The sequence below is a fragment of the Solenopsis invicta genome, chromosome 6 (assembly GCF_016802725.1).
Source record: "Solenopsis invicta isolate M01_SB chromosome 6, UNIL_Sinv_3.0, whole genome shotgun sequence".
NCBI classification, from domain to species: domain Eukaryota; kingdom Metazoa; phylum Arthropoda; class Insecta; order Hymenoptera; family Formicidae; genus Solenopsis; species Solenopsis invicta.
Genome location: NC_052669.1, coordinates 24,699,213 through 24,712,723, shown reverse-complemented (window position 1 = coordinate 24,712,723; position 13,511 = coordinate 24,699,213). Strand labels below are relative to the sequence as shown.

At 40.6% G+C, this 13,511-nt stretch overlaps 1 protein-coding gene across 12 annotated transcripts in view; it reads left to right on the top strand.

The window, feature by feature from the left end:
* LOC105200517 (tropomodulin) overlaps positions 1-12,890 on the top strand; it is a 51,585-nt gene extending 38,695 nt beyond the window's left edge. For 3 of the 12 annotated variants that reach the window (XR_003268641.2, XR_850974.3, XM_011168117.3), the window contains 2 exons: positions 1,325-1,380; positions 10,276-12,890. Coding sequence is in view for 4 of the 12 variants with exons in the window: in XM_011168117.3 (XP_011166419.1) it covers positions 1,325-1,359 (35 nt within the window). In the remaining 8 variants the exon portion in view is untranslated. Of the gene's footprint in view, positions 1-1,324; positions 2,816-10,275 lie in introns of those variants that run through there. The other 9 variants (XR_005575089.1, XR_005575090.1, XM_011168118.3 and 6 more) reach the window with 4 other exon arrangements.
* The last annotated feature ends 621 nt before the right edge of the window (positions 12,891-13,511 follow it).

The following is a 13,511-nucleotide window of genomic DNA, read 5'->3' as shown; positions in this document are numbered from 1 at the left end:
ACGTTCGCAAATGCATATTAAATCTTTAGACGCCACGGGTCCTTTGTTGCCCCGCCTGTGAAGGCACGCCGAGCAAAAAATTTAATGGAACGCAATCGGGACGAGCGCGCTTTACGTCCTCACCGTCGATAAATTACAGGGCTTTTAAATTTCCGCACGATGCCGCCAGACACGCGAGAATAATTACGAATTGGCGGATTACCAGCCACGAAAACGATCCGGCGGACAAAGGGATAAATCGTGGAAATTTTCTGCCACGCGATTTTTCTGCGCAATATGATATCGCACGTCGAGTGAGGACTCTTAATGTCGATGTGCAAGAGCAGCTCGCGAGACTTGGTGCATATTGCATGCATTTCGAGGCATGCCACGTCGCTCGACCGAAATGCGAAATACGAGAGGTGCACAAAAAAAATAATGGAAAAACGATATGTCGTATTTTCGATCCAATTATCATGACCGCTAGTGTTACGTGAGCTGAAAATGAAGCGTGTCGCACGATCGTGTGTATACTTTGTTTGTGATGAATAGGGAATAAAATGTGCTCTTTTGTTATAAGATTAAGCCTCTCGAAGACGAGTTCACACGTTCGAGTCAAGTTTCTGATTTGGTAACGGAACACTGGTGAAATCGACGCTCGTTTTAATCGCGAGCGTTAAAAACAAAAAAAAAAAGAAATTGCGGTGCCAACGATGGAATTCGCCGTTTCGCCCGAAACAATTTGGCGAGGTTGGCGAGAGACAATTAAAAAGCGACGCGCGGTATGGTGATCCGCGCGAGGGTGTTTCACGTTTCTGCCGTGTTATTTCTGCCATGCGGCGGGATTGCTATTTTACGGCGCGGATTACGGATAGTACGTCCCTTCAATCAAGTAATGCTCGGCAACGATAGCGATCGATCCGCACGTCATCACGTGCTGCTATTCGCGGATCAACCTCCCGAAAATCCTCTGACGATGCGGTTTTACGAACGTCACGTCTTCTCGGAAAAGCGATACGCTAGAATAAATTCGCGCGGTGTCCTAAGAAATTTTAGCGCAATGACACGGTTTCACAGATTGAAAAAGGGATCGAGAGGATAATTATACAGAAATTCATAGCAGATTTTTCTTCTTTCGGAAACACACACGGGGATCGAAAATTATTTTAAAAAATTGGAAGATTATCGCACCTCTCGGATGCGACGCAGGTCGAACGTTCGTGTGCGTTTTCTTGCGTACTCTTTACCGGCATGCATCTCGGAACGATAGAGTACTTTTTCTTTTCTTTTTTTTTTCTCAATTGCTAAACACATATGATGACAGTGTTTCGGGTGTTTGTTGCAGTACGGCAGTCCCGGCTCGGGGTGGCGACATCTTAACGCGAAGTGGCGTTCGCCTAGGTATTATTTGTACATAATATACATATACATATTACACACCACATATATTATATTGTTATATAAATATCGTACACTTCCTTCGCACATCGACCGATCTCACTGCCGCTACGTCATCGCTTTAGAGGCTTAACCCACTTATCCTGTCGTTTGCGCGACTGCCAAGAAAATTGTTGTGTCTCTGTGCGAGGAAACGCGAACGAAAGTGGGACGGCGATGGCGAGATGAGAAACTGCACGTCTATGTTACTTGACTCCCTATTCGCTGTATGTATACGACAATATATGACGACGCCTGTAGCTTCAAATTTAAGAGTTTCCGGGGACTCTCTCTCCGACCCTTAGATCCTCGGATCTGCGCCAAATTGATCGATCCGTAAGGAAAATGTGTATTGCGAGTATTCACGAATGCAAATAAAAAGGAATGCAATATTGATAACGAAGTCAAGAAGAATCGTGAGATTGTCCCTTCGAATTTTTAAGCTGTCCCTTTGAATCACAAAGGCTCGGACCAACTTAGCTTACGCGTTCGACGATAATAACAGTCGACGATAATAGTTGCGCAACGCTCTCGACGATTGTTCTACTTACGATGCGATCGAGCGTCTCGCGAGATGACCGCGCGATGCTGACTCCGGGAATGAAATTTGCATAGGATCGACGTCCAGAGGGAACATTGGTCGTTGACACAAGGACGCCGTACTTGGCAATCGTCGAGATCGGAACGCGCAATGTACCGTCTACTGTCGCTTAATCGCATTTCTCCGTTTCTCGTTTGCTCGCCGTTACCTCGTCCCTTCGTCCCGCCGTCCGTTTCACGAGATCCCCTCGCGGCGCTATACATATTCGCCGTCGGTGTTGCACGTGTGTGTTCCTGGAGTATATATACATATGTATATTTGTGCAATATACATTGTACTTCTCTCTCGCTCTGTCTCTCTCTTACGAGCGTATCGCGGTAGCTCGATTACATTGCAACGTGCGACGCACGATTCTCGAAATTGGACGGCGGGACAATTCCGGCGATGCCGTAGTTCGCGTGACGATGCCGAATTAATTGCTGTCCCGAATGGGCGCATACGCGGAAGTAGCGCGAATTTTGTTACGAAGCCTCCAATTTCTCCGGTTGTCAAACCGAGGAAATAAATAATTGACGAACGTTATTATTTATATACATACGCCTGCATGCATAAATCCCGTTGTGTCTTTGCTTTCGAGATTTGCGAGACCAAATTGTATTATACAATTTGTTTTAGAGCTTTAATTTTGACAGTAGAAGCTTTTCCTCTCTTGCAAAAGACATTTCTCTCTCAAGATGACGCTGTTCCACCTTAATATTCGTAGTTCAGTATTTTGATAATTAAAACTTAATCTATCATAAGGAAAAATCTAAATTGGTATAAAAAAGTTTGTCATTAAAATTTAAATTTAAAAAACAATTTTAAAATTTTTCTATTTAAACGTCAGGCGATTGTTTCAGTCCACAATAAGTTTATCGTGAACTGAAGCGGTGGTTTCACGTATATCGAAACTGATTCCCTGTTCCTAATTCCATAGGTTTAACTCCTTGCCCCGTATTCGTTGCATCTGTGCCCTAACTCCTCCGCTCCGCGATAACGACCGAAATATCTCCCGAACACGGTAACCACTCCGACGCATATTTTTCGCGAAGCGTCCAGCCCACCCTTGTCGTTTATCGGCGTGCGTGCCGATCTCGCCGCGATCGCGGTGCAATGATTAAGCGCATGCAAGCTTGTATCGCGCGTGCGGGCCGCATGTTACGTGATATAATGGCACGCTTAGGCACCGTGACTTTTTTCAAGCTTACCCCGATTAGCCGCTGTTTTGTAGCTCGGGCTACTCGGAATCGTTCTTGCCGCAGGTTAAACGCTGCAATCCAGAAATCTTGCCTCTCGTCCTCTAAAGCAAGTAGTTCGATCTTGGTGTTGGACATGCGAGGGCTAATTCCGCATTGTATTAAAAAAATGTTCTTAACAACGCGCTTCAGAGAATTATTAATGGATGAAACGTTATAATGAGATTGAGATGCCACGACGGATGATGTACGTCGTGTAGTTTTATTCTGCACATTACATATTTGATATATTTATATATTTTATTTACAATTTAGAAATGCGTTATTGATTAACCTTTTGCTAGTAGCACTTTATATTTGATCTTGTATCTAATTTATGTTTGCATCCCAAGACGCAGGCATTGTAGCACAAACTGTGTATTATAGCAAAGTATAGTTAACACGGTTGCTATTTATATATTAAAAATGTTTATTAAAAATTGATAGACTACTATATGTGTCTAATGCATTAAGGATATATGTTAACCAGCAGTATTACGATTAGCAGATGAATTGGTTCTATTTTCATAGTAATTGACAAGTTAATGCATTGTAAAAGCATGAAGATCGTATTTTTATTGATAAACAAATCAACTAATTGATTGTGATTAAACGAAAGAAAAACAATCCCTGATGATCGGATAGTGTGACATTGTACCGCGAGAAATATCGGAAAATATATAAGAAATATTATTCGTCGCGAAATAAAAATATTCGTGAAAATTGGAGACGATCAACTTTATGTTGTTATTAAAATCATAGTAGGATTACATGATTTTTCAATTTAAATCGTCGTGTGTCGCAGAACGTTCATCATTCATTTTTCTTTCGGGAAGGTACTGAATTTTCCGGAGCATAGTTTCAAAACACGTTAACTCCCCTTCCTTCTTCCCAAAATATATCTATATATGTATAGGCATTACGAAACGCAGAGAAACGCGGGAAACACGAGAATCGACGAAAAGAGTTGGTTGTACGCAGCTCTGCCGGAAAAATAATGGAAGCTTCAATTACCGAATAGATTGCCTCGAATTTCTATCGCCGAGCGCTATTCTTCCATTTCACTCTTTCTTTCTTTTCGCTCCCTTTGTTTTTTTTAATATTTTTTTTTTTAGTATCTGTCTGTCAATTTTACAAAACAAAGTAGCGCGCGATTCGTCATACACGCGCTCCGAACGAATTGCGAGTTCGGAGCGGATTTTCGACATGCATAGATCCAAACGCACATGAATTTACACCTACGCATAAGCGTATCGAAACCAAATAGGTATTTTTTTGTCCTCCTTGTTGGGATCTGTACATTGCGCGGTTTAATTAATGTCCTGAGCTTTACAAAAAATTTCAATTTCTTTTATCACATTCAGACGCGTAAACATATACACAGGATGTCCCAAATACTTTAATATATCTCAGATGTACAAATTATGATTACACATCTGTTTTTAGCTATATAATTATACAATATATTTTTCTTCATCATTACATTCAAATAGACCTTCAAAACGTTTTTGGAATAAACCTTTCCTTTCAAGACGGTTATATTAAATAGATGATACACATGTGTACCTGGAGGGTTAAAAAAGATCTCCACGTAGGCGAGAGTTGCTGAATGCGATTATTTACATCGTAAATTATCGATGTTTTATATTTTTACTTAACATAAGTATTCATGTTAAATAAATATTAATATTTTTAATATTTATTACACTCTCAGGCTAATATTTATAATCGTAAATAATTTTCAATCTTTGATTAAAAGCGTAATTATACATTCGTTTATACTCTTATTTACTTTTCCTTTCAATTGAAAATCGAAAATTATTTATGACTATTCCTCTATTCGAAAATAAGTTTTGTTATTACTAGTAAAAATAACTTTTAATTTTAACTTTTAATTTTTAAATTACTCTATCCTGCAAATGAATTACGAGTTTATCACGCGGTACTATGCAAGATCTTTCTAAAAGTCGTTGCGGTAGTCAGGCGCAGCGAGAAAGACTCCGTATTACATGCACGCCGTCTCTGTTAAATGCCCCACTTGGGTTGTTGACCGCGCGCGGTCTCATAAGATAGGCAGCACGCCGCGCGCTGTCTGGGCCGGCCTCCCCACTCTCCTCGGTCGCTCGGTCATTCACCTACTCGAGGCGCACGTGCAACTCGTCGGCCGCATGCGCCTCGAGTAAGTGAATGACCAAGTGACCGAGAAGAGTGGGGAGGCCGGCCCAGACGGCACGTGGCGTGCGCGGTCAACAACCCGAGTGGGGCATTTAACAGAGACGGCGTGCGTGTAATACAGAGTCTTTCTCGCTGCGCAAGACTACCGCAACGACTTTTAAAAAGATCTTGCATAGCACCGCGTTATAAACTCGTAACTCATTTGCAGGGTTGGCTAATTAAAAAATTAAAAGTTAAATAATTAAGTTAATAACTTTTAATTCAACTTAGTTAATTTTGAGTGAATTAATTTTTAACTGTAACTAGTTAGTTTTGAAACACAAATTTAATTTATTAATTTTTTATCAAAGTTAAAAATTTATTTGTATGAAAAAGGTTATACAAGAAAAAATTTAAAAAAAAGAAAAAACAAAGAAAAGATAAAGTTTAAAATGAGAAATTTTGAAATTTTGATATAGAAATAAAACTTTATTTAATAAAATATTATTTTCTTTTCTGTCTTTCAAGAAAAATCACATGTAATGGATAGATATTATAAAATGTTGGATATAAAAAAAAGAAATAAAATAATAATAAATGAAAGGAGAAGGAAGAAAGGAGTTTTTAAATACGGAGAAAAGATGAGGCTGAAGACAAGAAAGGAAAAAAGGAAGAAAAGAATTTAAAATAAAAAAAAATCTATATTTTAATAATATTGATCATTAATATACTATTTGTCATAAAAAGTGAAGGTTAGAATCATAACCCAGCATTGAAAGATTAAAGAAACATTGCATTGAAACATTGTAATACTGTATGGAAGTTACAAAAGATTTCTATAATGTTACTACAAATTTGCGTTAACGTTGAAATGTCCGCAATTTTAAACCTGAAAATCTTTATGATGTTTCGTACTATTTGGAATCGTCTATTGGTGTTACTGGTGGAAGAAACGCAACGCCAGTAATTTTCATTTTTGTCAACTATATTATTTTTACTAGTAATAACCAACCCATTTTCGAACAGACTATATGAATACCGTCCTGACAAAATATATAACAAATGAGAAATGAGTAAAATAGAAAAAAAATGAACATCTTGTTTTATGAGTGCTAATAATTTTGCTAGCGCGTGCTAATAATTTTATATTGAATTTTTATATTTTTATAAAAAAATATGAAACTTATTGTACAATATTTCACATTCATTGTGTATACGTATTTGCAATTATTATAAAGATTAATTATCGATATTTTTAATTGTGAATAAAAATATGTCAATTGCAAAAATAAAGTCAAGCAAATTTTATTTTAAATTCTTGATGTTTTTGTTATTGTTATTTAATGATTAAATATTTGATTCTTTTTTCCGATAAATTATTAATAAAATAAATATTAGTTAATAATTGTTTATATTTTTTATTATTTTAATTTATAAATTTGATACTTTCAAAAACGATATTTAGAAAATCCACAAATTTGATTTAAGCGACTGGTTGCCTGAATTATATCTTTTGCTGCATATTGCAGATTTATAATAAATTCATTTATTGTTGGTGAAAGATTGTAATAATTGAAACATTGCAATAATAGGTACTTGAAATATCGAACTACAATTTCCAACGTTTATTCGCGTAAAACAATGAAATTTGGTTTGCGTACAAACCAAATGAGATATATAATAAAAAAATAATTTATATACAAGTGGTAAACGCATTTGGCAACTGTCTCCTATCACGATACCGACGATTAAAAATTACTGACGGACTCGCATGCGTCGGGTTCGTAGAATTTCCATCACGGGGCGCGAACACGACTTCTATCGAGCAGGGCCGAGGCTTTCGTCGGCTTTACTTATCTAGGCTACATCCCACGAGCGGATTTCTTCGGGAACGAGAGCTTGCCGAAATCGCGCGCGCATGCAACTGCAGCGGTAATGATAAAGCGGATTCAGTCGCGACTTCTCGGAAGTGCAGGGAGACACGAAGACGGTGAACGAGAGGGAGGGAAAAGCCTCGTTTTACGGTGCATTAAATTCTGACGAAGTGGTTCGTCCTATATACTGGCACGGGGGAAAGAGCGATCCGAATTATCCTGGAACAGATAAACAGACCGCCGACGAGGTAGGGCGAAACATCGGAGAGGGTAGAGGAGGGAAAACAGGACGGAGCGACATTTCCAAGAGGGTTGTAACGATGTTTCGCGACCGAGAGGAGGGCGCGAGAAGGGTGGCACGGGCAAGAGAAACAGTAAGAAAGTATGATGGAAGTACTTTAGGATTTTCGAGGAGGGAAGATGAAATCTAGGGACGCGTCAGTCGAGCGTGAAAAGCTCGATGGCGGCTGTCCCGACTGGGAGTTTCCTCGTCCACCTTTTTACGCGTTCCATAAAGAAGCCGTTATCAGATTGCCGAGTCGTTTGTTTTTTCTTCCCCCGCCGATAGTTTAACTGTTCGCAATAGCATCCCTCGTTCGATCGTGATTGCTGAGATTTAGTTGTAATTACTTTGAGATAAACAATCGTTTTTTTTCTCAGAACGATGCTTTCTAAAAGCGACGTAAGTGAGTCGCTTTCTTCCCCGAGGAAGAGAAAAACACGTTTAGCACAATTTCCTGAAACTGCAATCACACGTTATCACTCTTACGTATAAATCACACACGTAATTCAGAAAAATCGTATCAAAGAGGATGGATAATTTTAAATTAAATTCGTGTTTGCTCTGAAAAATTCGATGGATTGAATTTGCCTCTGGCGCCGTGCGCTCCGATTGCGAGGTTGATTAACCGATGCAATTAACCGTATTTATCGTATCGGCGTATTTGGTCGCACGCTCGGGAAAGGAGGAGGGGTGGCTGCGAAAAATTCACGCGGGTCCCGGCTGCTGGAAAATCGACGACGCGGGCACCGTCCGGAAGGGATCGTCCCGACAGCCGAACTAATTAGCGCCGACGTATTACAAGTGCGATGCTCGGTACCGAGACGACGCTACGGTAATAACAAATTATACGATGTTCGTCCCGCGCTTTCATCGCGCGCCGCGGAGAGCTTGGTTAGAAGCTCCTGGGGCTCCGTACCTTCCTCTCTTTCTCTCCGTCTCTCTTGCACGCGCGCGCACCCGTACGCGCGTCGCGATAATTAATTCCCCATTAAACGCGGAGCGCGGTTGCACGGTAACTTAACACGCGCACCGTCGTCGTGCACCGTCGCCGCCTGGCAAAAGCCGCCGGGGCTGATGCTGGGTTATTAACGAGCCGGCGTCGTGGACCGTGTCTCGCCGCGAGTCACGTATCCGCGGCGCGCGATCCCTTATCGGTGTTCCGATAACGAATAACGCGCTCGGGGGTGTCTCACGTCTCCCGTATCGTCGAGTCACGTATCGTCGCTATCTGTCACGAGTCGCGCGCGCGCGCGCGCGTTTTGTCACGGCCTGAGCGCACGATCTCGCCGGACGAAGCGACGAAACGATGAAGCCCCGTGGAAAGAAATGGCGAATGGATATAGCGCAGCCCCGTGCAATTCGGATCTCCGGAACTTTCCTTGGGCGCGCGAATCGTTTATCTCCGTATGGCAGACGCAGCCGTTCCTCTAATCGGCAAAAAATTGCGGAACATGCCGCGCCAATAAATCTGATTTCTATCGAAGGTGGTACTGCCGCGCGCGCGACTTTGCTCGCGAGTCGGTGAGATTTATCGGGTACGCCGCGCCTGTTTTTATCTCGGCGCGGTCTTGAATAAAAATATCGCTATAAATGCGAAGTGTGTGACGACGAACCGCGTTAAGGTCTCGTTGATAGGTATGTAGCGACGACGAGGAAAAGCTCTATCGCTGCGAGGAAAACGAGTATCCGAAGTTGCATTTCCGAAATTTTCGAGCAGCTAACAAACGCCCGTAATACATTAGCGTAATTACGCTCTCGTTGCGGAAAGTGATTATAACGCGAACGAACGATACAATTTCCGTCTTTTCGCGACTCTGAAATTAACGTTGGCAGGGAGGGGGGAGGGAGGCGGGCGAAATTCGTTGCCTTTACGGTGGCACAACCGCGAGATCACTGATCACCCACGTCGAGGTGCGAACGTACTATACGTCTTCGCGCGAATTAATGCGGCCTGCTCCGCGCGCGCGTGTATATAAGTTTCTGACGCGTAAAGTGTTTTATCGCCGCGACGACGCGACGGCTCGACACAGTACGCGCGTTAATTACTTTTGCTTTACGACCGGTCGGCGTGAGACGGACGAGGAAACAAAAAAAGAGGAAATCCGGGACAAATTCCGGTAACGCTGCGAATTACTTCTGTTTGAAGAATCATCGTGATGCAGATTGCCCGTGTCTTTTTACCTTTCGAGGAACTTTAACAGCCAACCTGCCACGTTTCACGTCTTCGACAAACCTACAAGGATTTACGTTAGGCCCTTGGGACATCCTGTACAATTCTCATTTATTCGACAAATATCGTGACAGATCCGTTTTGTATCGTTAAACATTTTTATCGGAGATTGCGTTCGACCTTTCGAGTCTCTTGAGACATTGCGACGGAAAAAGATAATTTTTATCAACTGAAGCGAAACGGTCGTAGTCGAGTAAATTAAAGCCGAATGAAATAATCTCGTCGCAATATTCGATCTATCCGATCATCTCCCGACGTTTCGCGCGTTCGAGGATCCACGAATCCAAAGAGCTTGGCCGATGACTTCGGAATTTAGATCGCGTTGTCTTCCGAGATTCATCGATCCAAGCATCCGCGGACGCTTCGATCCGAGGCCGCGCGAACTCGTCGAGCTCCACCTCGAAGCCTCCCAGGCCGATCCTTGGGAAATCCTCCCGTCGATCATCAAACCCCTGAAACACCTCCCACCGTAATGGCTCCCTCGAGCATGTTTCTTTCGGCAGATCGCCTGCGCCGCATGGGAAGATCTTCCCGTAACTACACCATCGGCTGGGCCATGCACTGATGATGATCGCCACGACGTTGGCAACAACGACGACGACGACGACCAAGATGACGACGACAATGACGATGATACGCTGATAAGCGCGCTCGAGAACGCACCACGCCGTAAAACGGCCTCACACACGCATACACGTCATTACGTGACGCAGCGTCGAGTCTCTGGGAAGCGTAGAATCTTTATACTCATGGAACGCGAGGTCCTCTGAATTCGCTCTGAAATCGCATTAATGGACAATTGAAATCATTCGATACGAATGCGCGGAGGAAAAGTCGGAAGCTTCGCAAATTATATGTGGATGTCTCTCGTCTTTGTTGTGTTCTAAATAAATATAAAAAAAAAAATATATATATATATACAATATAAATATATATTCCTGCATCACATACAGAGCTATACCGCGCGAAAGATACTCCAATGACGCGTCATGATGTAATGATAAATAAATTTAGACCGTCGAATGAATGTATCGATAATGTTAATTGATATTACACAGATATGTACACATATACACGTTGTATACATGCTACAACGTATATATAATTGTTAAGTCGTCGGAGATAAGTTTCCTAGATGGAACAATAAGAAAGGCAAACGTGAGAGGAGCCGAAGGGACAACCTTTTTGATATGATGTATACGCGCCGTTCGCATTAAACGGCTGCTTAACCGGTTTATTTAAATATTTATATACAGAGGGGAGAGAGGAGTTCTTTTATTAATTCGACCAAACTTTTAACCGAGTGAGCGATCGGGTACAAACTGTTCTGTGTTCTTCTTATGTTATTTTTTTCTCTCCTTTTTTGCAATAAAAAAGCTATCTTTTTCTTTATACTATTTCTTACCGTTTAAAACAATTCGTCATTTTTCATGCATTAGAATAAGCGAATAGCTATGTCCAAATGTGTGAATAAGGTAAGTATCAAAACATTCATAAAGAATTTGTAAAGATAAAATTCCTCAAATCAAAATAATTGAATGTAAAATAACAAGAATTGATACGATTTTATTATTTTTAATCCAAGTTTCTATAATATGTTCTCTAATCATCTCCGCATTGGATATTTTAAATATTATTTATCATTTAAGCGGCATTGTTGACGATATCAATATTGCCCTAGAATGCGATGCATCCGCGGCAATGCCCAAAATTAATTAATTACGAACAATATTCTCATTAGATGCAAATAAAGAGCGATACCACCGACCCGATCGTTCCGCTCGGCATGTAATGTCACTGTAATATTCGCTAAGGTACTAACTCGTTTAAATTAATAATTATTTAGCATATATACATGTATACAATCAATCTGTACATATTGTCTTCAATGTCGTTTCTAATCGATCGATGTGACCTACGTATTGTAATGAGAGAGAATGAATTTATTATAACGCGTGCGAGGGAGAATGGCATAATTGTCTTTGTGTCCATGCGAGTACGAATGAGAGTGAGAGAAAGGGACGGGAAGATGAATGGGTGAAGATGATTTATCCGGAATAGTCTTGAGTCCATTTTCACCAATGTAGATTAACTTTAATTTCGAACGTAATGTAGCATAGTAAAATAATTGTGGCTACGAGCTCTATTTTTATAATTATTACTGCTATAATGTTAGAATAATCTTGTGTTTATAGTTCTACCGACTATGGAAAAATTTTACTATAAATTATGTTAATTTTAAGTATTAATGTAGTAAAATATTAAAATATGAATACCAAAAATAAAATTAACATTTTTATGTAGTAAACTATTTTTCTTAACATTTGCTTACTATTTGCGCAATAATTACAACTGATAACTATAATTTGCGTGGTTAAAACAATTATATAACTGACACCAAAAATAATTATGGATTATAGGTAAGTTATGATAATTGCCATTTTTTCTTTCAGTATAATTCAAAGAATTATAAAAAAAATAAAATGCAGATTAAAAAGATTGAAGTTAATTTACACTGGTGAAAATGGATATTGCTGATGTAGATCACGCTGGTTGTCATCCCCGTCGTGTTGTATGCATTCGGGATAACTGAATTCACGAAAATATGAGCAGATCAATGCTGTTGCGCCGTTGAACAGAACTGTAGAGTTATAGAGAGAGATTTTATATCCTCATGTTCCGTGAGGATATGAAATCAATCCGAACTGTCGCAACTAACTCGACAGATAATAATTTAAGTAACCCGCACTTTCGGAACGCGTGCCGACTTTTTAGCTCCATTGACTCCAAGAATCTTCGAGTTCCTCGCTCAGGTTCTTCTGTGTTCTACGCTTTTCCGTAAACGATATGCAAAGTTCTTCTTGGTAAGCGTAGTGGATCGTGATGGCGAAAAGAAAATAATATCAATAACGAAAGAATATATTGTAATTTGATTCGCTCGCAGCTTTTCGGCGATCTTTATTGTAAACATGTTATATTCACATATGTACTCTGTCACACGCGTCACATTACTTTACACGTACAACACACGAAACCCAAATGCACGCGCACGATCAAAGCCTTGCTGCTAGCCTTATCTTGTAACACGAGGTTTAAAATAAACTGCTGAAAAAACGTATTACGCCTGTGTGTGTCTTGTTAAATCCATGAAATTCACGATACAGAAACGAACAAAACCGAAATCCGCGTAAAATTCGAAAACATAATTTCCGGCCTTCATGTACACGAGCATGCGGAATACGCTGTTATCGTTCCGCGTCGAGCTTCGATCGGTCGCAAACGCGCAGAGAACTATGTTGCTATATAAAGCGTGTGTAACGCAATGTAAATGAAAGGATACAAGACCTACCTCTTTGCCATATTCCGCTGTACATATTTACCTTCTATTCCGCCTGGGTCATCGTGGACTGTTCAATAAACCTCCCGATCTGTGTCTTGTAGGTATTCTTTATTCTTTGTAAAATCATACAGCGAAAGCGATCGGATCTACACAGTGTAGTGAAGCGAGATACAAGTGAAGTGAACGTTCGCCGGACGAACGACGGCCGAGTCAGATTTTTGAAGCTGTTCGCGCTCCCCTCGCTTCGAGCAATTTTTATCTCGAGGAGGAGATATTATTCTGAAGCAAAAAGAAAAATTTAGAACTTTCTATCGTGATTGATGTATCTCAACAAGTGTTTGAAATCTTAAAGATATTGAATCGTTTGAATTCGAACACTTCCATGGATCTAGTCTTCCT